Genomic DNA, 27708 nt, shown 5'->3' with positions numbered 1-27708 from the left:
AAAAATCTTCCTTTAACTTAATACAGAAAATTAGTAGCAAGCCTGTGCAAATCATCATGCCATAGAAATTAGGTAAAAATCTAGTTCCTTATCCTTTGGAAAAATTTGACAAAAATAGCCTATTTCCTTTTGGTCAATGGCTTTGGCAGGAAGTGGAGGTTGAGGGTAGAAGAGAATTCCATGATGTGTGTAGTAAAACAAAAGCAGCAGCTCCCAGAAACTTTAAACTACTGCAGGGACACAGATTGGAGGTCAGGGCAGCTGACAAGTGCTCGTACAGTATTTATTTATGAATCAGTCTCACCTTTTAATGCACCAATTCAGACAAAAAGAACTTGGTATTAAATACGTATTTCATTAATTCAGGGCTGATTATCAAGAAGGTTTGTAACTACAGACAGGTTTTTATTCACATATATTACCCACTATCAGAGTCTGAGGCTTATCTATATATGAACAATGACATTTACTTGGAACATATGCATGCATATCCATGGGTAATTTGAGGAGTTCAGATTAAAGAATGCTTCAGACATATACTACCTAATGAAGGTTAGTCTGTGTAATACAGGAAGTTTCAGGAACAGAACTTTTACTTTTCAGAAAAGATACTGTTTCAGAGTGGAATTTTCAGAAGCCAAGTAGCAAATTTACACCGGGTTAGTGTTTCAGCAAAGTAAGTTCCTTGCAAAGTCAAAGTTAACTGTATTAAAAGTTACACAAATCCAAGAATGTGCTTATAATTTATATATAAAAAGTGACAATGCAAGATCTGATTTTCAGTGATCTTAATAGGTTTTCAAAGTCCATAGTTGAATCCATATATTCCTCCCTTAAGCTATGATTTGAACCGACACATGCTTGCACTTTTAGGATTTGCATCAAATCATTCCCAAATCTCCCAGTGCTGCCTGTTTTTAAGCTCTAGGCCGGGATTCGGGTTGCAGCTTCCTCCTCTGCGTCAGCTCTGTTGGCGTTTATTTCTGCCAGCGTCCGACCAAAGCGAGTCCACTCATCACCACGAGGAACTGCAATTTGCTGTAGACAGAGAGTGTTACTTAGACCTACTGATAAATAAATCTACTGATAAATAAATCTGAGCTCACCTTGAACAGCAGAGCACTTCAGTAATTTTCAGAAGAGGTTCTGATAGAAAAGTTACCTTTATTTAGTGTCACTTTTTAAACAGTCTGGCCATCAATAGCTCTAACTAATAAAAGAAGCAGAATTTGAGAATCCTGCTTTTAAGTATATAATGATATAATTACAAGCTTGGGCTATACATCTTCATCTGAGAGACTGCCTCCAAAAGGGAATGCTAATGCTATATCCTCAGCTCATCAATTAATTAGTTTTGTACTGCTGCAGTACACATACTTGCAAGAGCAACAGCTTCCCTGTAGGAACAAAATCAACACTGCTTCCCTGCAGTCAAAATTCACATGTGCCACAGGTACAAAGAAGACAAAGTCTCTACAAACAAAAACCATTGATTCGTTCATTTTAGTTCACCTTTTTAAGTAAAAGGAATCATTAATTTGAAAATAAAAAATTATACCTAAAAGTGATTCCTGTAATGACAGGAGAAAAAAGTGAAAAGCAGGTTGCTAAGTAAAGGGCAAAGAAACTCAATATACTTTTCACAGCACATGGTGTACGTACCTCTCCCACGTCATATATAACTATTTGTCCCTCTGAATCACCTACAGCAATCTCTCTCCCAGAATGTGTCCATCTCACACGGTTCAGAGCAGGGTTACCCTCCACAGTGATGCTTGCAGTTGGCACCTATGTGGATTTGAAGCACATTGCTAAATATGCATCAGGTTTCCATAAGCTACAGATTACACACCTCCTCCCTCCCTGTTGCATCAAAAGAAGTTCCCAGCCCTTCAGCTGATGTGCAGTACGGAGAGCAGAGACTGCACACCATTCAAAGACTCTCAGTGACATGACCAGAACAACATATTTTCTGTCCCTTGGCCACAGTTCAAATGTCCTCTATCAAAAAGCACACCTGCACTCTTCCTGTGAGACAGGAGGCACAGACATGCACTCAAGTCATTGACAAGGAGCCCTGGGATCTCAAGAAAGATTATGACAGAGGGCAGGGATGAAATCAGCTGTTTTAGCAGGTCAAGTCCTGTCCAAAAGGCAGGTAATTCCAATTTGAAGCCGGGGCTGGATATGGTCTACAACTTTCTTCTATATGTAATTTTAAAAAGGTGAAATTAAAGTACTAACTACCTGTCAGGTTATTCCCTTGACCTATGTTCAACAAGTCTTGGGAAAGATTTATACTATACTGCCGTTCATAACTCACATTCAACTCTCATAAGCTGAAAAAAAAAAATGACACCTTCACTGCAGTATTATCATGGCAACAGGAACAGGCCTGTGGTAAGAGGTTTGTTTTCACTGTTAGCTATAGGCCGACAGGGTCTCAGGGTGGGAGATCTATAATCACTTTCACAACACGGATCAGTGTTACACCAACAGATGTTCTGCACTCTTGTTACAGGTAAAACAATTACTGCTGTTATTCATTATAAGGAGTCATTTGAGTTGCAACCCTGTAATCAAAGAATGCAGTCTATTACACAGAAGCTACTTGAACGACAGAATATCTAAGAACACCAAAAAAACAAACCAAAACACTATGGTAAACTCTTGACTTTTTCTTAAGTGTACAAACAGTTTTCCAGCTACATTTGACCATTAACCTGACTTCCTCACCTCAGTATCATTGTTCAGATTCCACAGGTCAAGTCTGCCCATCCCATCCACACAGGCAAACAAGGCAGGGTGAGTTGGAGACCACATCACATCATAAACGTAATCTGAGTTGTCTTCAAAGGAGTAGAGAGGTTTGTTATTCTGAAAAAAAGCGAAGATGAAAATGCAATATCCAAAACCTGCATTTCAAAATTATAAAGCTAAAGGGCAAACCAAAATACAGAACTTCAATATAACTAAAAAGTAATTCACATTTTGATTTTCTTTAAAAAAATGCCTCTGCAGAAACCAGCCCAAAATTAATGCTACTATTTAAGGCATGCTTTCCAAAGCATGCAGCCCTTTTGCTGGTTGCTACTGGAAAACAATCAATAGCAAGACAACATTTTAAAAGATCGTAAATTTAACGCATTAAGAATTTTGTGAATCAAGCCAATGATAATTCACTGACAGCACTTCAGACTATTACTGGAAGATTCTAACTCTGCTTCCTCTGCTTTGCATTCCTCAGGGAATCAAACTGTCAAAGAAGTAATTCTGGCAATGGGAATGACATATTTCAATTGTGAGCCTCATGAAGTTTAACTGACATCAGTTTTGGTGCTGTCCCTTAGTCCTCCACAAAAATTGTAGCAAAACATTTGCCTTATGAATATATGAAGCAACTGACTTTACAACATGATTTACATTTGATTACATTGTAATCATTGTTGATAACAAAGGGCAAAAGGGTGAAAAGAATGGATCAGAAGTACACAAACGATGTACAAGCTGAAAGCAAAGCTTATGTTGTTAAATGCAGTTTTGCTCATCAGCTGCCTCCTCTCTGCAGGATTGCAGCTAAGAACCTCAGGGCTCCACAGGATTTGACTTCAGGTTAGTGAACTGCCTTAAGTGGCTTACATTATAGCACCACCTTGTGTCAAGGGCTACGAAGAAAACCACTGAACTATCTAAGTTACCTTAGTTGTCCAAAGCTTTACTGTCCAGTCAAAAGAAGAGGTGACAAAAAGATGTGAGAAGTCTACAGGTCCAACTGCTGCATGGCAGTTGATACCTGTGATTGGTCCCTGGTGTCCTTCAAACATCTCACTGATTCCAGCTTTGCTGTTTCAGAATATACAACCAAGGTTAATTTATTTGGAAACTGTACATCTGCAGACAGAGATAGCACTGAAATGCAATTTAAACATAGCCACAGAAGATTTTGCTGCTTTATATGGATGTTACCTCACTGCAAAAGGCTTCACCACAGTAGGATCACAGAAGACCAGGCTTGAAAACAGACTTAAGTTCAACATCTATTTTCTACTAACCCTCAGTGCCAGAATATATCCCAGGGAGAAGAGACTCATTCAGCGGGTACCAGTCCACACATTTAACTACATTGTCCTCCAAGCAATAGCTAAAACTTCCATTCACACAAGGAACAAAATCCAGTCTTTGGGAATGAGCATAAAACTCCCACTGACTTAAGAGAAGTTGCGTGTAGTTTATGGACACGGGGTTCAGACATAAACCAGTAACAATATATCCCTAATAGCCTCCTATCAGGAGCAATGAAAAAGGAGGGGGGGGAACAGATGGGAAGGATGTTACACAAAAGTGATACAATTTTGGGTATTTTGGAACCAAAAAGCTGTGCAGCGAGGGTGATGTGTATTTGAGATGAAACCTGGACACTCAACTGTATTTAAGAAAGCAATTGATAAGATACAGTCGAGACAATTTCAAAATAGATTGAACAGCAGGAGCACAGCTAGCCAATTTAAGATTTGTGCGTGATGTTACTGTACAATTATCTACAAAACCGATACGAAGTTTGGAATGTTCTGCTACAATTCAAATGAATAAAACCACAGTGACCTATGCTGTCCTCATCAACACAACTCATAAAACCAATTCAATATTCCAACTTTTCCTATTTTAATGAAGCTCTTACTCAGGAAAAAGTGTGCACTGCAATTCACATACAACTACTCTGAACTCCTTCAACACAAAGGAGGAAATATGCACTTGTAATAATTTTAAGAGTGTAAAGCATGCAGGGACTCATCCTTTCACTGTTTTTATTTCCTTTGAATAATTAAAGTTTGTATTCACCTGCCATGACGGCATGCAGTGTACACTGAGCCTTCTTCACTGCCAACAACAAAGTTGTTGACATCTCCAATAGGGAAAGACATGCAGGTAACAGCCACAGCCTTGGACTGTTTGTGAACCAGCTCCATGCTATCCTGTAGCGAAAATATCAGCAACTTAATTTATGAAAAGAAATATTAACACCTACAAAAACATTTAGGTTTTGCAATAGGAAGGGTTTTTTATTTCACTTGTAGAGATTGGGCAGGACTAAGGAAGTTTTCTTACTAAAATTGTTTTTACCACTTATACAAGTGCAACGAAAATATACAAAAGGATCAACAGAAAATATTTGATTCCGCAGCTGGGGAAATATTTTATCAAATACCAAGCTATTTTAATTCTGGGGGTTGGGAAAATGATTAATGTTTCTCAAGTTAGTTAAATTTTTTAAAAATATTGACCTGGAAAAGATACTATATATATCCAAAGTTATCTTACCTGTGGCTGGGAAAGCATGTCCAGACTCCAAGAGCATATTTTCCCATCAGTTGAGATACTAATCAAATTATGAGCATTCTGGGTCCCAACAACATTCACACAGTACACTGGGTGCTAAGAAACGTAAAATACTATCAGAAAGGAATTTACAGGTAATAACTGGTTCTGATATAATTAACATACAGTAAAATATACGACTTCACCATTTAACAAAGCATGAAAGATTGAACACAACCAAAAATACAAATACTCCCCTATAAAACTGATACTTTGACACTTTGATTTTTATGACACTTTGATTTTTTCTGAATGTCCAAAATATGGACATGAACATTTTAGCATTATCAATCAGGTGCACTGGACAGAGTTTCCTAGACATTGAACACATCTCAACATGGCACAGTCCTTGAAGATATTTCACCTCCTACCGTGTGAGCAGCAGCTGACAGTGGTGTTCTCTGCACTGGGGTTCTCTTATTGCTGCGATTATCCCACAGCACTATCTGGCCTGAGTACGTGCCACCAACCACCAGATTGGGATGGAATTTTGCAAATGTAGCTGACATCACTGCTGACTGAAGGGAAGAAAAACAAACAACAAAATATACATAAACTATCATTCAGTGACACTATGTCTAAAGCAAATGAGGACAAATACCAGAACAAGTTCTTTGCCTAGATTTATTCAATACACTATTTCAATGCCCAGTGAACTTAAGGATTCACATACCCTTTGTGACCCCTCAACAATCTTTTTATCATCATAAAATGAAGTTTTCCTCCTCTTTTCTTTCACATGCATACATCTGTACTGCTCCTAGCATAGTTTGTTAGCAAACAAAGGCCCAGTAACCCAAAAAATGTTAATAATCTTCTGCCATCTTCTGTGGTTATTTTCTTAGAGAATGTAGAAATACATTTTGATACAACAAAGTTACTTCTGCAATCTGGGCTCTGACAGTAATGTGACAACTTGAGGTTAAATTTTGATTCAACTATGTAATTTTCCAAAACAACAAAAAAAAAGTGGCTATCTCAGGCTTAGCACAAGGGAAGTGATTTGCATGTTTTTATCTTTCAGAAAACCACTAGAAAACTTCCATCTGCCTTTTTCTTGACGAATGTTTCTAGTTTTCATCCTTGCTCCATCTCCTCAGGTTGCCTTCATTTTATTCAGTAAAATAATCTGTAGTACTATATACAATCCCACTCTATCCCCTTACATACAAACCTTTGTGGTTCAACCATTATACAAGAAGATTTTTTTTGTTTTTTTAAAAAAGTAAGAAAATCAGTTCTCAAACAAGACTGAATTCTGAATGATGTCAGAAATTCTGAATCAGGATAGTGTTTCTCAGCCAAAATCACTAGGTATCAATATCTGCTGGCAAATAAATGTGACCGAAGTGAATGCCAGCCCAATGAAATTATTACACTGACAAACATCAGGAAGGTACTTGTCCAAATTCATTATGATAAAACCTTGAGCCTCCCAAGACAGAATCATACCTGGCAGTGAAAGACATACTCTGGAGTAGTTTTCTTGTACTTCATATTCCATACAAGGGCGACGCCATCAGGCTCGTGAGGCGCATCCTCATTGTTGTTGTAAGAGGCTACAAGTAATTCTGGGTACTGCACAGTAAGTGGAAAAAAAACTCAAAGTAAGCAAGATGACTGGCTAATGATTCAGATAATCCTAGAATCTTCTGTTTCTTTCACCAAAATAGGGTTGAAAAAACACCTTACATTATAAATGAATGAAAAATTGTCAGTTAAACCCACAAATGGTACTAAGTTAGTTCATAAAACAGCATTAATGCACATATCAGTCTTCTTCTTTCATCATAACTTGCTTTTCACTGTAAAACCTAGTACTTTTACATGAGCTTTCTTTTCAGTGAAGCTCAGAGTTACCTTTCAAAGCAGTCCATACACCAAAAGCAAATATGCCGAAGACCTTTTTCGTAATACAAACCTTAAGCTACTTTTCACAAAAGATTAACAGTTCTGTCTACTTCTTGCGAACCATGGAAAGAACACATTTAGAAATGCAGCCTGTATTTTTATCACAGTACTTTTTATCACAGTCAAATCCACAGAACAATTTACAAAGGTAACTGTTTAATCTAAGCATTATTTTTTACCTGAGATGACCAGTCCAAACAACTGACAACGCGATGCTTTGACCAACGTTCATCAAAAAACTGCCTGTTTAAGGACAGTTTTGCTCCCGCTTGAATCTCTCTATAAAGACAATTAAGAGATATTAATCTTAGATCGCTTTTTCAATAAAAAGTATTGGGCATTCACAGGAAAGTATTCAACATTCACATTACCCTTCTTTGTCCTCTAAGTCTCTTCCACTGTAGTCAAAGAAAATGTTGATTTGCTCAGAAAGGGCTCTTTCAACAATCCTTGTGGAGTGATCAAAGAAACTTAAAAATTCTTCAGAATGCAAAATTTGTTGTTTTTCCTCTTCTGTAAGTTCATGAGGGGCAGCTGAAAAAAATTTGTACATACATTTTCTGGACTGCATGCTTCTACGAATTCTTTTCAAGAAAGAAAAATGAGTATTTATCATGATTTTCAATAATGTTTACATTTTATCTTTTGCTAGTTGATTGATATTGAACAAAGTAATTTTAAATTAATGGAACAAAAAGTTAAAAACGTATTGATGCCTTTCTTTACAGCGTACAGAGAATGTCTTGAGGTGAACTGTACCTTCTTCCTCCTCCTCTTTTTTTAATGTTTTTTCTTCCTCAGGTTGGACTAATGGTTTCGGTGCAACCACATCATCTTCCTCTTCCTCATCTAAGGAGAAACATTATGGTGAGACTGTCAGTGTTTCTAAAGAGTAACAGTAACATTCCATATGAATCTCAAATAAGCTGATGTAAAATGGTATCATGCAGCTCAAATGGTTGTATTTGTAAAATGCAGTCCCCAGGATAACATTATCACAACCAAAATAGCACTGGAATACTGTCTACACCTGGGTGTGAGTTGCACTAAATTGCGTAGTTGCATAAACTGAAATAAGACACACAAGAAATTGTAAAGAATCTAATGCAGAAATCTCTTACAGGCGTTTATGATTCCACACAAAATCATGTGGTGGATGCATGTTCTGTGTAACATACTGACACATTAATGCTGCAGAATAAAGAAAAAATCAAATGTCTAAGTCTACAGCAGCTGCTTTCTTGTGATCTGAAACCATCAGTCTAATGGGTCTGCACATGGCATGAAGATGGCTTACATTAGCTTTCAGGTTGCTATTCTGAGAGGCAAATTTTGCTAAGGGTAATAGCAGAGAGATTACATTTTTTCTGTCATTCTAGATGCAAGTCTCATTATCTGTATCATGTTTGGCAATGAGAACTTTACAGGAAAATGTGTTTTCCCTAATTGCAATGAATAACAAAATGTTAATGTTCGGGAATACTGACAAGGCTTACAGCACTCTCTGCATTTCTACATTTTATTCTCTGAATGCCGTAAACCAGAAAATACCTTTAAATTACTTAGTGTTGTGGAATATGTATTTCCTGGCTTTTCTCCATCCACTTTCTAGAATAAGCTTCTGAAAAGATTCTTTTTATTGGTTAAACAGCTATGTCATCTGCTTATAAGGGAACGGCAGCAGGAGACTGCTGCATGCCTCATCACAAGTAATGAGACAGTATTCAACAGGGACTGGGCTTGTTTGTTGCAGCCATCTCCCTGACCCATGTTCAAAGTTATCTAACACAAAAAGTAAAGGAAAAAAAAAAATCCACATGCATGCACACAAAAAGGGTGAAAAAAAATAGAGGGTGGTCAAGGGATGGGAACCAGCTGCCAAGCCATGGTCCCAGCAGCCAGGCCAGCTGACTAGATAGCGACAACCAGATGGTACTGCTAGGATTGTCTCTCTGCTATGAGGTGGCAATGGGATGGCACAACATTTTTCTGCCTGACTGCTTCCAATCATGTCTTTCCCCAATGGCAAGCCTGTGCAATTACCAGCACTCCAGGAGGTCTACAGACAAGCCTTTACCCTGCAAACAAAATACAGCTTGTAGGCCATACCAGCTGCCAAACCACACACATAGTGATAGGTTTAAAGAGGTCTGAAAATCTTTCTAACTCCATAGTATAGGCAATAAAAATATAACTGTACCTGCAGGAAAGAAAGCTTTAAATGACACTGTATAATGCACACAATAATACAAACTCCAACTTAATCAAAATGATAATGACGTATGCCAATCCTACATTACTTGAAATTGAGCGATTTTTATGTTCTGACAAGTTTACAGAACTAGGATAAATGGCATGAATGATTTCAATATATGCTCATACTTTTGAACCAAATGGTGAAGGTTAAAATCTTTCCTTTCAAGGGCCTCAATCAGCCACAAAGGAAAACAGTAATCACTGTCTTTTCAGCCAGCCCAACCGCATTTGTCAGCCCTTTCTCCGTCAATGCAGCCAGAGCAATCAACCTGCCAAACATTCAGAATGGAAAAACAATCTGAAAATACAGGGTATAATGCACCTGCCAGTGAAAATGGCCATTTCAAGAAAAGCTAGTGATCTCAGTGACCCTGCTGAGGAGGCGGTGGTGCAAAGGGGAAAGAACCCGTAAAAGAATTCTTAGTGATCTCCACTCTCTTGCACATTGACACTTCCTTACAAAGCATGCCAATTACAGCTTTTGTGCTACTTAAAAAAAATGAAAGCTTTTTTGGGCAAAATAATCACGCAGAGAAACAGAAAGACACTGCTCCTTTTTAGATGGATTCGCATGTACAGTGGACTTGTAACCTGAAAACTGTATAACTTGTAACTATTCCAAAGAATGGAATTCTTAATGTCAAATCACTATAGGTGTGAACAATGGTTAATTAAAAAATGTAATATGAGTTAACACACATGATTTTAAGAACAACAAATACAGCACCACATATTCACTCGGATAAAAATCTCCCTCTTGTTCGTGCTGCCAGTCAATCTCGCAGAATTAAATGATGCCTTCAAATTTATAGATTTGGGTTTGGGTCACCCTGGATACATTATTCTAGCTTTGAAAGTCTCAAATTAGAAATTTCAGCCCAACCCCCCATTAGTTATACTACACTGATTCTAAGTACCATTTTCAGTGACAGGAGTCAAATTCTTGTCAAAGTAGATGGTCAACCCCTTAGTGCTAAGTGACCTTCTAATCTACATATTTTATTCAAAGGATCATATAGTTGATTGCTCCTGCCTTTTAATGTTTGAAACACAAATGGCATATATTATACAGAGCTCTAAATTCCTTCATAGTACTTTCACTGCATATACCCAGCTGATATTACTGCATTTAAATGCAGGATACAGCACTTATTTTTTAATATTCTCGAAGTATCAGACTTGAAACTGAACATGTCATCTCACTGATTTATCTGTAACTACATAAATCTAAACCCTTCTGTCTAAAAAAGAGTCATATGCAAACCTTTCCGATAAGGGATCTGTAGGGGGGAAAAAAACAAAACAAAAAAACCCCACATGTACAAGTTCTTGATGTTATTATCCAAAACTAGAATGCTCCTTATCCAAACCTGGGAGGTTTTCTCACAGAAGTTTACAATCAAAAAAGGCAGCATTAAACTGCTGGACTACAAAAAAGGTAAGAAGTGTTTGTTTTAATTACTTTTCCTGTCTCTCCTTTACCTTGAATTTATTTGATAACAAGCAAGATGCTGGAATTTGCAAGGAACTGGCATAATAACAACGTATCATCCAAAGACTGAAAGACTGGACACACTATTTCTGAAAAAGTGCCACATCTAGTAAGAACCCATGATACAGCTGTGTACTGCATTTATTTCAAGTCAGTCACCTCAGTTTGGAAATCTTAACTTATCCCCCTTATTCATTATTGACTGTCCCTCCGTTAGTACACCAAATACAAGTTCAGATTAAAAAAGGGCTTCTAAGACTAGGAAAAGTCATAGGGCCATGAAGACAGGAAATGGGACTGTCACATCAACATATTAATGAATATTCATTATAATATGCTAAGGGATTAACACCATATTGTTTCTGACAGGCGAACAGGGGATCTAAGGTTACAAACTGAGCAGCAAAGTAGCTGCTATTTTTATGCAATCTTTAATAGCAACAACTTTCTTGTCAATGAATGTTAAAAACAGATTTAATGAACCACTGAATTTTTGAGTTAACATCGAAATCGTGATGTGTTTTGGCAAGACAGAAAGAAAAGCAGTGCTATAAATTAGGTTGCACCTAGCAATAAACACTGTAGAGTGGAGTTCCAGTTGTCTGAGTAATCTGTTGCTGCAGAGTAGGTTAATCAAAGTTAAATCATCTGTGAAATGGGTGGCTTTTGTTAAGCTGAATGTCTTCATATCAAGTTTTCCCATCTATATTTCACTGTGCATTTAAGGCATGTACCAGATAATACAGAATCACAGGATATTCTGAGTTGAAAGGGATCCAAAAGGATCATATGTGAATATGCAAGAGTCTGTTATTATTATTAAAATATTAAAATGTATAAATGCTACATTCATCATAACAGCATCCAAGGAGCAAATCCCATACACCATACTGTTATTACTCTGCTTAATATTTTAATTCTATGTCTTGGAGACATTAGCAGACAATTATTCCTCAAAGAGCAGAGCTAATACATTAATACTGTCTGCCTTAATTGTGACAGCTGAGCAAAATCAAATTCCCCTATATGCCCATCTTCCTTTGAACTGATGACTTCAAGGACTCAGAACACATCTTTGCTGGGCGCACGGGTGACTGATTTCTTTCTATGTCATTCTGAACAATATGTTATCAAATCACATAGGGAGAGATCAAACAGTATAGTAGAGATCAGCGTAGCAAGATGTAAAGATAAGAAAAAAAGAATTAACACCAATGATTACAACACTGTGTATGGTGGCCAACATAGAGCCTGCAGAACATTAAGACATAGCAGAGTTCACATCTGAATTACATCTCTGTAGTTGAAACCATTTCTGCTGCCTGCTAGAAGGAAATGAGTCACAGAATGGAACACAATTTCAAATGTATTTTCAGATAGTAGATGTGAAAAATCTGTTGCCAAATAGAGGTTAAATAATAGCCCTAATAACCAGCTGACCACACCAAAACTGAACCATGAGGGAAGCAGGAGAAGTATTACACACAGCATCAGTGAGAAACAGATGGAGATAGCAGAAAAGGGGATGTCAGAATAAGGATGCTGGGCAATGGAGCAACCCGAACACCGTATGTTCATGTTATGATCATGACAAGTTATTAAAGTGCTGAAGTGGCACACAGACAGAGACACTCAGGCTTAGTTTATCAAGTAAGGACAACAGCATCAAGTGTGGCACAACACTTTTATCAAGCAAAAAAAAAAATTTAATTGGTCTCTAAATAAAAAAGATGGTCATCATTACTGTATGTACAGAATAACAAAACTCCCCAAAACAGAAACAGAACATTACAAGAGAACAAGGGAAAAAAAAGGACCTATTTTCTCTGCTATATTCCTCACAACAATGAACAATTTCATCATTTCATTTCATTTCTTTTACATAACAAATAGAGCTGCTACAGAAAAGAAGGGTCAGAACACTAAAAAAATTTAAGAGAAAAAACCAAAATAATAGTGTGAGGAAAAACAGCCCAACAAGTATTGCAAATTTATCTTCCAAGTGTACTTTGGATGTGGGCATCTTCCTATAGTGAAATACATATGCCTTCCTATATGAAACATGTTTATTAACTTCAATTAATGGGGAAATTTAAGATTCCATTGAGTTCAGTATACAGTGAATGACTTCCTGTGGCAAAATACTTACCACTCGATATAAGATTCAACCTATAATCTCAGTGAAACTGATTTCTAGGAGATCCCAATTTTATTGTTTTACAGTGAAAGACTCAATCTTCCTAAGACACCCAGTTTCTCAAATACTTCAAGGTCATAATAAATCAACATATTAGTACTGCACTAATATAATGGAAGTTGCAAGAACTGTTAGCACACTAAATGCCTTCACCTCTCAAGGAAGCTGTCACATTTCAAAATTATTGTAACTGTTACACTGAATCCAAAGCAAGCATTTCCAAATGCCAACTTTCAGTTGAGGACATGAAGTCTCTCCTATTTAACTTACTTGGTATGTGATGCCATTTCTGTACCAACTGGAAACGGTTTTAAAACTAGTTTATTTCTATTTCCTCTCTATCTGTCCCTGGTGGGACAGAATGGTTGTAGTTTGAATGTTTCCTAATTCAGATTACTTTCAACTACAAAACCACTGTGCCACACAGAATTGGACCAGAGAGAAGTGTTTAGTTTGGTGTTTTGTTGTGGGTTTGTTGTTTTTATCCACCCTCCACTCCAGATCAGTGTTAGCACAATGAGACCTACAGCACAAGTGGACCTAAACCTGCAGAACAACTGCACAGCATATCTAATCAAACTGCTTCTATTTTCCTTTATTCAAAAGCACAGCTCCAGCAGCATCTTAAAATCTCAAGATATATTAATTAAGGGTCCAGTTCATTTTATATGGAGTGTGATCACTGGATCTAACATAGCTCAGATGCAACTTGTTTCCTGTACAAAGGAGCTACTGCAGGTGTAAATTCAGTTGCAAGCTCCACTTTCAAGTGTACTTTGCAAGGTTATCTTTGTTAACAGTATATGCTCTTAGATAAATAAAAATCACAACAACTCAGATTGTGAGAATAAGAATCTATAAGACATTTTATAGCATTTATCTAACTGCACCCTGAAAATTCAGTATATTGCTTTTGTCAATTGTTTTTAAAGAGTTCAAAGTTTTCTTCCCACAATAAAAATCTCTTACCTAGTGACTCCTTTTTTGGAGGCAGCATGATTTACTCTTTTTTTAAGCCTATGTCCTATTTGAGATGTCATTGTAAAATGTGAACATAGAGCTTAATTATGAAGATAGACCTTAAAAAGATCTTTGACACTAAAATGATGAAAAGGCACCTGTAAAAACACATACAATAAAAAATTTATGATGGCTCTAAATAAATGAGTATTTCTAAGGTGGAATGGATCAGGAGACAACAAATGTTTTAGAGAGCTTTCTGGTAAATGCAGAAATAAAGATGACCACCTTTCCAACTGCACTACAGTAAACCTCAACTACAGCCTATCCACTGTGAAACTCAGATCATACAATCCCAAGCAATTTCCACTGCCAGCAGGCAGCAGAAATAAAACTCTTCAAGCACATAAACTATGAACCGAGTCTTCAGATTCCATGAACCTGAGAGAGGGAAGGAAAAGAGACCTGAGGGATTAGAGAAAGGAAACGTTAAGGGCATGTTAGAAATGAAAGCAGGAAAACCCTAAACACTTATCTGTGCAGGGATACAGATAAAATGAAGAATGGAAAAGAAACACTGTTAGCAAAAAAGCATATCCTCTGGCTTTCTGAATAATGAAGTTTGAAAGACATATCCTTGCATAAACACCCAAAAGTTCACATATCAAAAAGCAGGAAAACGCAAAATTATGAATGTAGAATTAGGTCCTAAAATTGCAGCAAAGTCAGTCATATTAAACAACAAAGAGATTGTGTTGCAGAATTACACACAAGTTAGAGCAAGACTAGTATTTTCGTTTGCAAGTGACCTTAAAGATCATCTCCAACCTCCCTGCTGCAGGCAGGGATACCTCCTACTACATCAGCTTGCTCAGAGCTCCATCCAACCTGGTCTTGAGCACTTCCCATGTACCAAGTTGTGTGTGTATTCTTAAATGTCATAAATGCAAAATATATCCCATTTATTTATCAGCTGTCAGATAATTAAGCAACTCAGTGTCTAAGCTGAACAGTTATTAGGACTGTGAAAATACCATGTATTAGCAGTAAGAGTAATGTTAAACAAGATGCAGAATGACAGTTAGCAAGACCTGTGTGAATTTAATAACAGAATTTATATCAATTATCTCCCATATCAACCTTAATTTACCTTATTAAGTTTCAGGATCATAAATGCTGGTTTTAATTCACCCAGTCATTGTTACTATAATCAAAGAAACCAAAAAATAACTTAGGTAGTAGTAAGTTAATCACTCACCTTCCTTTGGCTGAGTCATAACAGGTGTTTGTGTCTCCTTTGTATATGTAACAATTTCTCGAGGAGGAAAGTCAACTTGTGTAATTTTGGCCATTCCAAGTTTAACAGGTCCACGCCTAAATAAAATTAATACAAAAATCAGAAAAAAACCACACATTTAACTTAATTAATTATTTCACATTTTGCCTAATACCCAAGTCATCCTGTTCACAGCACTGCTTAGTCAAACTTAAATCCAATGAAAGTTTAACTCTGAAGAAGTCACACAATTATTACTAATTTTTATCATTGTTATTTAAAATCAGCTATTTATACATCTGTGACAAAAAGAAATACGTGCATATATAAATATCCTGACTGTAGGATATAATTTTAAATTCTTGCTCTTTGTGTTTGACCAGAATACTGACACATTTATGACACACCACACTATTCTCAGTGGAACAGACCTGCTGATAAGTCACGTTTGTACAGCAACAGTTCTAGGATTTTAAAGTTTGAAAACCAACCTAGTTATTCTGAAGGAAAAAGCATTTCCTAGTCTTTTAACTTTGCTGCCCTTTTTTGTTCACCTCTAACACAGCATTTATAATGCGGAACTGCAAGTCTAACCTGAAATTCCCACTGACAAGTGATTTATCCATAATATGTTATTCCAGAGCACAATACTGAAAACCTCTGAGCTTTCTGGCTTTGGTTTATGGAAGATCCTATAAAGGTAGATATAGCTAACATCAAACTACAATATATACTGTACTTCCAAAACCAGCACAGAATTAATTCAGTCATTGTAGCTTCCTGTAAAAGCTAACTGCAGTATGTCCTGTAATAATACTGCAATGATCCAACAATTTACCTATATCAAATCGAATTTTTTATTATCCACTCCTTTCCTAAGATAAAAGTGGAAGAGTAACACCTTTTGAAAGGGTTTGGTGAGCAGAAGCATAATTCTTAGAGCATAATATGGGTTTTAGTAAAAATGAGATACAGCTTTTATAAACATATTTATAACGAAAGATGGGAGTTGTTCTGTTTTTAAATACAGTCATTCTAACCTTTTTATTTTAAGTAAATTACATTTTGTCAAAGAAAGACTCAAAGAAAAACACAAATAAGGTTTGTTATTACAAATAAGCATCTAATGTATATTAAATAATATAAAAATTTCCCATTGCGAGCAAACTGTGCTAAGTCTAGGGATAGCAAATTTCTGTTACTTACAGCACAGTTTCTTAACAACAACAACTTGAAGTCTTAAAGAAAAAATAAGTTCTTATTATCCATAAGCGTATGAAAGAGGGAATATAAGAAATCTATGCAATACCCCAGATCGGAATCAGAGTGGAGCTGAAGAACTGATGGATCAGTATCCCAATGCAGCGTCCTGACACCCCAGGTTGAACAATCATGCAGCATTAGCAAAAAAGGCCAGAGATTAGTGAAGCAAATACACACTATAAAATTCTAGAGTTACAGCAAGCTTATAGTTATTTCATTATTCACAAGAAACAAGGCAATGCAACATCAGTTATGGGAAATTCAGCACTCAGTGCAATAACACATGCAGTAATTATAAAAGTTAAGAAGCACAGAATTCAGAGCTATCAGCAAAGAATTAAACTATTTTAAAGACTGAAAGTTAAAGACCTGCAAAAAACGTAGCCTTTATGCAAGGCAACTAAAATTATTTTAAATACTGACAAGAATCACTAAAAATTTCACATTGCTTTTAAAATCTGTTCAAATTTGTTCATGTCATATGAAGGCAGATTTGTTAACGTAATGCAAACTTGCCCAGAGCAGTAAATATGTGGAGGAAACTGTCATATTGGTAAAGGAAATGAGTCAACACATAAGCCTTCTGGTAGCAGGGCAAAAAAGCATTTCCACTGGGATAGAGAACTGCTAGAGTTTCCAAGATGTGACATTGCAGTAATTATGGGTTAAGCACTGCCTTGGGCTTGTAAGTGTCATCTGAGTTAGAGCCAACTCCATTCAAGATACTTAAAATCTCTTAGAAATAGTGGGCTTTAGATTAATAACACGTTTCAAAGTCATGTGGAATAATCAACAGAATAGATCTATTTCAAGTCACTTTTGTATCAGGAGAAATATGAAGGGGGAAATCAATATTCCCTCCCCCCTTCATTTTTAGCCTTCATCCTTTCTTCACAAATTTTCATGTAGTCTATTGGTTGCTATCAGGCTGGGCCAGAATTTTAAAAATGTACTTATAAGAGATTAACAGATTAACATGTATGAGTTTTTCTGACATTCTCAGATGTTATTTTACATATATATATATATATATATATATAAATACCATGTTTTTGAATAAAGAAAATAAGTGATTTTACATTTTTAACCCATACATGGTAACTTTCCTATAAACCAGGTGCAGAATTCCTAAAAGCAAAGTTGATCTGAAAAATGTACACACAGTGCCATAAAAGCTCATAAATGAGTGTCATGCACTACCTTGTTCTTGTAGAAAATATGCATTAGAAGTACTAATCATAGTTTAATTAAGAATTACAAATCCACTGTCTTCATCTCTAGCAAATCAATGGCATCCACAGCAATAACGCAGCAATTTAAATCTCCAAAATCTTTTCATATCTTTTGTTGATCAGAAAACACATGATTTTAGCCTGAAGTCAATTACTTTGAGTATACTTATTTGTTACATCCCTGCTATCATTCTTGAGCAAAGAGAATTAAGCTTGGAGTTTAATTTGGTGCCCGAGACTTCAAGCTGTATATTGCATTTCATGTTCAATCACAAGCAAAACAAAAACCACCACCCCAAACTTCAGGTTGCAAAGGGTAACTTGGCTACAGATACAAATGTTGCATCACCACAATACTTGTCAAACATTTTCTCAACTTTTTCAATCCCATTTGAGAAGAACTTGGGGAAAGGGCTACAAATATAAAAGGCTCCAACTTTTGCACCTGCTTAAGATCTAGCCCTTAATGAGGTAGCTTTCCTGCTTTCAGAGCACTCTTTTCACTTTCAACAGTTGTTTCAGTGGTGCCACGGACAGTCTGTCTTCTAAAATAGTTGAAGTCAAGCAGTGCAGGATAGACAATTAAATGTTTCTCAGAGATATTATTTTAAAATAAAGATAACATTCTGAGATAAAATTCAACTGTTACATATGTACCAAAATGATGTCAACCACTGTTTCTTTAGATTTCCAGTTGTTTGTTATGCATAAGTTCCATGAATTTATCTACAAGCTTCAGTGATCAGAAGTGTCCATATGCCTGAACTTCTCTGTATCCAGGCTCATTCCTAAGGCCTCCTATATCTCTAAACAGTCTTTTTTGCTTCAGAACTAGTTCTGTGAAGCATCCATCTGGCCAAAAAGTAAACCAACTGTATTAATTTCTAGTCTTGAATTTATACTCTTAACTGAGGAAAGGAGAAAAAAGCAGGCTCAAACTAGAAAACAACTCTTTAACGCTGAAAACAAAGCAAGACAGGTGGAAGTAACAGCAGGAACAGTCTGAACACTGTTCTACTAATTACTAAAAGAGTTACTGACAAGATTCAGCATCACAGAAGAGGCCTTCTAACATATCTCATATTGATATGAGTCACTTGTGTAATACCAGATAACACACCAAGTGATATCACAGAGTCCAACTTTCAGGTTCAAATGTATGGGTAGATTAGAAACGTATGAACTTGTACTATTAGTCTGGGATACAGACACTTCTTTCCCAGGGGAGGGGAAGAATATTATCCAGTGGTTAGAGAATAAGCAAGGGAACTCTTACAGGGACTCTATTATGCCTTCAATTTAGCTGTACATTCACACCTTCATGCCTTAAACACCACAATCTTGACACAGATTTAAAGTTTGAAAGTGCATGAAGCTACTGAGGTTTAGGATATGAGTTTTCTCAAGGTTTCATAAGAAAATGTATGCATACAACATTGTGTTACGATGTTTGAGAACATACACTCAGAGAGCACAGTGCTCTATGAGGTAGAAATAAATTTAGTACACATGGTGTTCAGTTCCCAGGTATGTGGCCAACACATACTGTTTCATACTGAATTTAAAGTAGGTATGAATGGGAAGGAATTATTTTCTTTAAAAGAAGTCATCATCAAATACTTCTTGTTTTTTCTTCCAGACAGTAAATTTAAATATAAAATGACTATTTAATAAGCAATAATCACAGATTTGAAATAATTAAAATAATTTGCTTGTTACTCAGTTAAGGAACAATCACATTGGTTCTTAATTACCAGGATGGACAAACAAGATCATACTTGGGCACTTTTAAAAAAAGTTTGGGTTCATATTTGCTGCCTGATCTATTCTGTTTTAACATAATGATTTCTACTTAGAAACAGGCACCATGAAACTGCTGTTCAGGTCATTAATATTTTGAATAAGATTAAGACTGTATTTAATTATGAATGCATAATCCACATGCATACAAGACATCACTGCAGTCTTCTTAAAAGATGTTTCAAAGTGGTCTAAGTATTCATTCCTTCTCCAAAACAATTGCTTATACAAGATCAAAAGTAACTGATGATAACTGCTGCAGTTACTGTGCTTTAATTAAACTTCATCCACAATGCATATTCAGTAACTTTTAAGTACAGGAACTTCATTTGCTGAGAAAATATCTTACCAATATTAACAGGAAGTTATTGCTCTTATTCGCAGATTGTGCACGGGAAACAGTAGAAATACCCTTTGGAAGTAGTGTTTCCCACCTTATCACCTCCACATCATCACTTTCAATATTTAACAGAAATATTCATCTGACTCTACAGCAGCCTGTCCCAAATCATCATGCACAAAGAAATGGTCAAATAGGTGGGGCAAGTATGGGCCCTGAAAAAAAACCAAAACGACTGTGGTGGCACTAAGATGGTGTCATGTTTTGGCAAAAGAGAGATTCCAAGTGCTGTAGGTGTGTTACACAGATGGCTGCAAAGTGAAATAATGAGAAATATGGTTCTGAGTAAGGAAAAATTAAAACCAGAAGTAATGCAAAGTCTGTAGACATTATCTTTTATTAGACCAACTAGGAGTGAGGAGAAAGGGAAATACACTATCACTCATACACACCCTCCTTTAGAAAAAGCTGGAAGAGCCCAGAAGTTGGACCTTTCCAGTTTGCTGTTGTCCCAAGACATTCATTTTACTTTAAACTTGCAAGTTTAAACTACTCTACATTATTGTAGTTGCATTTCAAATTGTAAAGTAAAGCACTTCTGCAAAACAGTCCTGTACACTGTAACCTCATACTATTATAATCAAGTAATTAACCTTGACTCCTTCTAAAGCTTCATTATTCAAAAGACAAGTATTGAGCAAAGCAACATGACAAGGAAAGTGACGTACCTAGATCCCACAGCACCGTCTCCGGAGTCCTGGCTCCCAGCCTCACTTGGCGTACTCACAGATTTGGAAGATGGAGAGGTAGGAGGAGGGACTAAATAGTGAAACAGACAGGTATCCGCTGTTACTACTCGCAGAGGTTGCACAGCTTAGGATGTTTTCAAATTAATTTAAAATGAAGTATTAAAAAAAAAAAAAAAAAAGTGATGGCAAACAAAAAAGTACATGGATGAAAATGAACAGTAGAAAGAGAGGGGAAAAGACAATGTTAACAATTCATGCTGGACTTTCATGCAGTTGTTTGGCATTTATGCATCTGGGGCATACAAAAAAAAAAAAAACATGGAGCGAAAGACATTTAAGAGAAAATGAACTGAAAAAATATCTTTAAACTGAACTTTTGACAAATGATGACATCGATTTTCAAAGGGTAATTTCTACTAGATCATGTTGCTTAAACATAAAAAAGGATAGGTGTTAATACAGCTTTGACATCAGTCTTTGTTAAAAGTTAGACAATGAATGTGTTAAATTGGCAATGTTGTTTCAAAACATATGATCACTAAAAAGTGGACCAAGAAGTGGCTTTGTCATGCAGCATGCTGTTATTTTTGTTCTAGCCTGAATCAAATCCACATAAATCTTGTGTATTACAATGAAGTTTCCAGTGTTGGGTTTTGAGGATTTTTTTTTTTTTTACTTGACAGTAAACAGTCTAGTACTGCTACACTGAAACTTTTTCTTACGAGTCAGTTCATTTTCAGCATACAGGTGAAGACTGCATTTATGCTTTAAAAAGTAACATGTTTTTTGGAACTGATACATAATAGTGAATGATATCATGCAATCTGATACAAACACAAAGTTACTTTGACATTTCTTTCACCTTTTGACATTTCTTTCACCTTTATTTATTATTTAATGAAACTTAGGGTTGATACTTAAGAATGGGGGGGGGTGTTGAAGCTACTCATATGCTTCATTTTTCAGGAATATGGCAAACATCCACTGCTTAGTATCCCTTAAAAAGAACCTTTAATCAACTGAAAACAAATTATGTACATAAACTGGTATCTAGATTTGCAAGATTTCTATAGAATTTCCTGAAATAATAAGCATATTGTGAATTCTAGAGTTTTTCCGTCCCATCCCAAAGCAGAGACGTGACTCTGGTTGACAAAAATTCTCCCCTAATTTTACAAAGCCCACAGTCAATTCTTCAATTTTTTTTACAAAACTCATTCATCCAAGAGGAGGTATTTTTTTTACAGATTTAGAGTTATATTTCGTGAATTCACACATAAACAGACTTTATATTTAGATAAATAGGGATGTATAAGAATATATAAATTCTTCAACTCCTCATCGCCACGCACGATTAATTTACCCCAAAGGAAACGCCCACAGGCCCCCCTATCGCTGTTTTTGTGCATTACCAGGCGCGCTGAGAGAAATTCTGAGGTCGCAGGACCGGCCCGAGGAACCCGCGCCCAGCGCTGGTGCTGCACCGCCCTCTTGTGGGGAAAGCGATTTTCGGGAGAGCCTTCCTATATAACTCAGGGGAATCCCACTGAGGGACCAACAGTCTTACGAAAAGAACAAATGAAATTTCCCCTACCCCAACAAACAATTCAATTATAATACCTTCTTGAAAGTAATTTTGGTTCACTAACTTATGGCTTCTTATATAACAAGTATGGTAGATATCAAAATCATACTGACATTGTTATGGTCCCTCCTCCCATAAAAGAGCTCTCCCCTGTGGCAATTAACAGGACAGGAATTGTCTTAGGAATTTTTCATACAATTTTCTATGAAGGACTCTAATGTCAAGCCATCCACCTGCACTGACAGTGACAGCACAAGCCTCCTGCACACCAAGCAGCTCAGGCACGGGATCACTGCACCTGCCAGTACTCAGTCAGCAGAAAAGGAGCCTGGGCCTTAGGCATGCTAATTGCGAGGTACCAAGGAGGATGTATTAGCTTGATTTAGGATCCACATCAGATCTGGTTATCTTGAAAGGGAACAGAACGAATCCCATGTAAATCTGCCATTGAAGGGTGTGGTTAAGTAGATGCTCAGTGGAATTAACCACAACATGCAGGGTTGCGCCCCAGTCTTGGATGTCAACCCCCCTAAGCTCCTCACGGACAGCTACTCTGAGCCCATGCAATAATGCGCTTTGAGGACTGACTATTCTGTGGCTTTTGGATCCTCTCACAGATTTGAAAAAAAAACAAAAATAGTCATATGTGTTTCTACAAAAGTCCTGTCAACTGCCTTGGCAAAACTTCATGCAAGGGAAGTGTTCAACCATTAGTCTAGCAAGCAAAATCAGTAGTAGGTCAAAACTGATTACTTAAAAAGCTGTAAGGTAGTGCTAACATAGCCCAAATGCATTCTCTCAACTATGAGAAGAGTTCAAATTACCAGAAATGACTGCTGTGGCTGTTGGAATGGAACCAGCAGTAGTGCTGTTTATTCCATGCTTGCTTTTGAACACTTAAGGATTATGCAAAAGCAATTATGAAAATATAATTACAGAGATACTATATCCATAAGAAATTACTATTACTTATTTACAAACCCAGTTGAAATAGAACCTTACCAATAACCCAAACTGATAAGCTTTAAACCTCTTCAATTTCTGAGTTAGAGACAAAAAGTGGAGTTGAACTATCACACTCTTTGCTTTCATCTTCCAGAACAATGTGACTATACAAAGGCAGAAATCAACAACCAATATGCTGCACAGATATCAATCAATCAATTTTTATATTCAACCTTGATATTGCTCCATCAAAGTCAGTCAGGTATTTGATAAAAGAAAAACAAAGGTGTAAAAGATTAAAATTTGGCATTATGAAAAAGAGTAAAGAAAAAAAGTACTGTAGAATAATGTGCAGGAAAAATGGGAGGAGGGGGAATAAAACACATACATGATATTTATATATTTTAACTGATATGATTCAAATAACACACTAAGTGTAAAACATGTATTTAATAGAAGAGTGTTATGTGTACTGAAGCACATCACTTTGCATTTTATAACAGAGATCATACAGGACAAATTAGTATTAAAATCAGACAGGTATACCCCCTAAAAAAAGTAAGAATTTTAATTTTAGATATGTAAATACCTCAACCCTAACAACAATAAACAAAACACCACCACAAAAAAACCCCACCAACACCCCCCCCCCCAACCACCTCAATCCCCCCAAAAAAAAAGCTAAAAAAAAAATCATTTATCTGAAACAAATATTCCTACCAACGGGAGACTCAGGTGTTAACCCCATGCTCTGAAGTAATGCTTCAGCTTCTCTTCTCTTCTTTTCAAGATCAGATTCTTCTTGTACAGGAAGAACTTCTTTCTTCTGGTCAGTCTAAAAGTGATTCAATAATTAAGTTACAGCATTTAACCTGTCATTTATTTTGAGACCTCAGAGGGCTTTTTTGTTCTTCTGAAATGTATCATCATATAGGTTAAGTATTTGACTCCAGTAATTCTGATGGTCCTTTTTGTAGATAAAGTAAACAGATGGGAACAACAACGTTTTGTAGCTTTGGCACTGTCTTTAAAAGACATATATAAACATCCAAAAAGTTTGCCACACTGAATAATACTTCTTAAGATTAAGAATACTTTTTTTACAGTAATACTAAGCACTGAAATATGCAAAGACTGGAGAAATAATATTACATTTCTGTGTATGGAAGTGTTTTAGAGACACCATCATATTGCTGTAATTTTGAAATTACAATAACTGTGTCGAGGAAAACTAGGTTTTTTTAAGTTGTGTTACTATCTGCTAGATTTCAAAAAAAACCCCACCCAAAAAAATACACCCTCATCCTCTTTAATTTAGAAATAATGCAAGCTTTACCGTAAAAGATGATGAACACTCAGTATCTTTCCACAATCATTTAACTGCTTTTTTAAAAAGCAATTCCCAAATTTTAGAGCAAGTTCTCAGCTGCTAAGCTATTGCATCACATGTGGAATCTCAGATACAGGCAATACCTTGTTACAAGACCATTAGAACATAATTTGAGATATTTCCCTCTCCTTTTTGTCTGAATCATGTAGTTGGCAGCTGTCCAGTCTTCAGTCATATCCTAATTTAGAACAGCAACCAGATCATAACCAAAACACAGAGAAGTCTTGAAAAAGTATCCCCAAACACCAAAACATTCCAGCAAAAGTTTCTTTTATAAGGTATGATCTGCACTCAGGAGAAACAGCAGTAAATTACTGACTGTCACATAGTTGAGGAGAGAGAAATCCAGAAGACAATGTTAACAAACCAAGTCTAACACACAAGTACCATACACATCCTGAGTGTTGATCTGACTTTAAAATTCAGCCTATGGATGGGTCAGAGAGCAGAAAGAATGCTGTAGCACAGTATTTGAACAACAATAATACTGTTAATCAGACAATTCATACAGACATCCTGTGGACTGTACTCCAGAAATTAGTTAACACCACTCCAACTTATTAAGCAGAGCTTTCAGGCAATAGTTTACAGTGATTTGACTAATGATGCCACGTCCACACAAGAGATCAGAACTTTACACCATTGTAGGATTAAAAAACCCCAGAACTAATATATAACATTGTATGGACAATTCTAAAGAAAACAGTAGGTGTTTGCTCTCCTGAGATGATGGCAGTACTACATTTGTATTGGCACCATCCATTAAACAGACACTCCCTGAACTGCACGTAGCAGATGATTATGTGAACCTATCCTTAAATTTTGGGCAAGTTACATATGCAAAGCCAAACTTCAAAGCAAAAATTATTTCTTACTTCTTTTTTCTTTCTCTCCTCCTCCTTTCTCTTCTTCTCCTCTCTGATTTGTGCCAATCGCTGCTTCTTGCGCTCCAACTCCGCCTTCAGTTCACTTTTGTCAGACATGGCTGAAACGCTGATCAACAGAAATCACATCACTCTGTGGGTTTGATTTTGGTTGTTTGGGGTTTTTTTGTTTGTTGGGGCTTTTTTTAAGAGAGCAGCTTTTCTTTAAAGAAGCTATCCTTAAAGAAATTACACTAGCTTACCACAACCAGAAACCTGAAAAGTCAGTAATAATTGAAAAAAAAAACAACAACCCACATTCCTATTTCCCTTTTTCTTTCACTTAACACATTTTCAAGAGATTGATTTAAACCAAACAGAGCTGATGATGATGTGGTGACAGCATCCATTCCTAAGGTAGTTCTGATGCTGTTTGAAGGAACTACTTTGAAAGAAACATTAGGTACCCACGATGGGAGTATTTGATTTCGCCTTAGGATTCTGTACAGCTACAGAGCCATCTGAGACTGAAAACAGCAAGGAGAGCACCCAGACAGTATTTATCTTTCACTTTTCACTTCAACAGCTAAAAATTGGCACACTATAACTTAGTAGGTAAACTATATGTACTTCTACATACCACTGTATGATTAAAAATATTAATTAAAAGATTTAGTAGCATTACTATAAATTACAAGACAAGGTAAGTGCAAGTGTGATGGTCAAAGAAAACTGTAAAATATGTGTATTATCAATTTTTGTCCCCAAACTTATCGTACTCTAAGAAATTGGTGGATTTTTTAAGGACAAAAATGCTACAAACAGTTTTGCTATATAACTAATTCAAATACAGACAAGAAGGTCAATAACAAAAGGTGGAAAACACTCAACACATAGAACTTAAAATGATTTACAACACAAGTATGAAAAACTGTAAATGGGCTAAATGGAGAACAGCTTAATGTTACTGTTTTTAAGCAAATTTAAGTCTGCAAAGAAAATGCAGAAGCAGTTCTACAACAAATAAGGGAACTATAAATGCTTTTTACACTAAGCTTGACACCGAGGACACAAGGTGATGCATTAGTAATATAACTACACACTAATTCACAATGAAGAATACCTGCATTTGCATTGCACACCTAAGCACAGACAAGAACGCAAAACGCTGCAAGCCTCATATGTCTACCAGAACTTAAATGTTTACACAGCACATGAAGAAATACATACGTATGCTCAGTAGTGTCTATACTGGGGTACACGCATGTATTTCTTCATGTCCTATGTAAACATTTAAGTACTAGTAAATAAATAAATAAATACTCTACGGTCGGCTTTCTCGAATGGCATTCCCGTGTCCCTTTGGCACAGCACCAGGAAGGCGCATTGTCACACCGCGGGTCCCGCCCCGCCCGTCTAGGGAGGGGATCCCCGAGGAGCGGGAGGGGCGCCCGGTACGCCCCGGGCTGACAGCGACACGAACACGGTGCGCCAAAACCAAAGCCTCACCCCAAACCCCGCGGGGGCCGCTCCGGGGAGCGCGCCCGGCAGCCCCAGCAGGGTCCTCCCCACAACCCCGGCCCGGGAGGCGGCGGCACTCCCGGCCTCTCCCCCTCAGAGAGCCCCGGCCGTACCGCCCCCGGCCCGACCCTGCCGCCCGGCCCTTGCTCCGCAGGGCAGTCCCTAGGGAAGGCGCACTCGCTCCCCCCGGCGCGACTTGGACCCCGCACCTGCCGGCGCACCGGCCCTGCTCCTGTCCCGCTCCGGCCCGCTCCGCCACCCCCGCGCCTCTTCCGCCGCCGCACAAAGGCGCCGGCAGCGGGAGGGCGGCGGCCTACGGCGGGCGCCGAAGGACAAATCAGCTCTGACCGCGTTGCGGGATGCGCAGGAACTTACGGGAACTGCGGAAGGACACGGAAACCTGTGCAGGAAGACACCCAAGGCGCTGCTTAGCGAGTGATCTGAGAGCAATCCACGCGGGGAACGAGCGCGAAGGGAGGCGGGGACGGGGCTCTTCCCGGGGCCCGGCGCCGCGCCCCTCCCGCGGGGCGGGGCTGAGGAAGGCGCCGGGAG

The 27708-nt window shown here is 37.3% G+C and overlaps 1 protein-coding gene across 7 annotated transcripts; it reads right to left on the bottom strand.

Annotated features, from left to right (window-relative positions):
- Positions 1-248: 248 nt before the first annotated feature.
- Positions 249-27708, bottom strand: DYNC1I2 (dynein cytoplasmic 1 intermediate chain 2). Of its 7 annotated transcripts, none has more exons than XM_027911580.1 (18): positions 27532-27707; positions 25648-25765; positions 24103-24217; positions 23262-23333; positions 20832-20922; positions 16778-16837; positions 15451-15566; positions 8047-8136; positions 7659-7821; positions 7467-7566; positions 6829-6954; positions 5748-5894; positions 5320-5433; positions 4840-4973; positions 3699-3843; positions 2737-2877; positions 1663-1788; positions 249-1038 (listed from the first exon to the last, which is right to left on the bottom strand). In XM_027911580.1, the coding sequence occupies exons 2-18, from the start codon at positions 25753-25755 to the stop codon at positions 925-927; spliced, it is 1962 nt and encodes a 653-aa protein (XP_027767381.1). In that variant the 5' UTR covers positions 25756-25765; positions 27532-27707; the 3' UTR covers positions 249-924. The 7 variants fall into 7 exon arrangements, with proteins under 7 accessions (XP_027767381.1, XP_027767388.1, XP_027767382.1 ...); XM_027911581.1 differs by lacking the exon at positions 27532-27707 and adding an exon at positions 27366-27386 and having other exon boundaries at positions 768-1038; XM_027911583.1 differs by lacking the exon at positions 23262-23333 and having other exon boundaries at positions 768-1038; positions 20832-20976; positions 27532-27708.

This window comes from Empidonax traillii, unplaced genomic scaffold, assembly GCF_003031625.1.
Source record: "Empidonax traillii isolate 1590-97213 ecotype Southwest subspecies unplaced genomic scaffold, ASM303162v1 scaffold33:size3420811, whole genome shotgun sequence".
Lineage (NCBI taxonomy): Eukaryota > Metazoa > Chordata > Aves > Passeriformes > Tyrannidae > Empidonax > Empidonax traillii.
Note: the sequence above shows the minus strand (reverse complement) of the source record. Positions and strands in the feature narration are given on the sequence as shown.

Bases quoted from the DNA above. Each gene is read 5' to 3' on its own strand.
- DYNC1I2 (XM_027911580.1), bottom strand. From the start codon at position 25,755: ATGTCTGACAAAAGTGAACTGAAGGCGGAGTTGGAGCGCAAGAAGCAG. The intron at 20,923-23,261 runs GTAATTTGAACT...TTCACTATTTAG, and splicing joins AGCCACAGCAGTCATTTCTG to TCCCTCCTCCTACCTCTCCA. The intron at 8,137-15,450 runs GTGAGTGATTAA...GTTTCTCCTTAG, and splicing joins TATGACTCAGCCAAAGGAAG to ATGAGGAAGAGGAAGATGAT.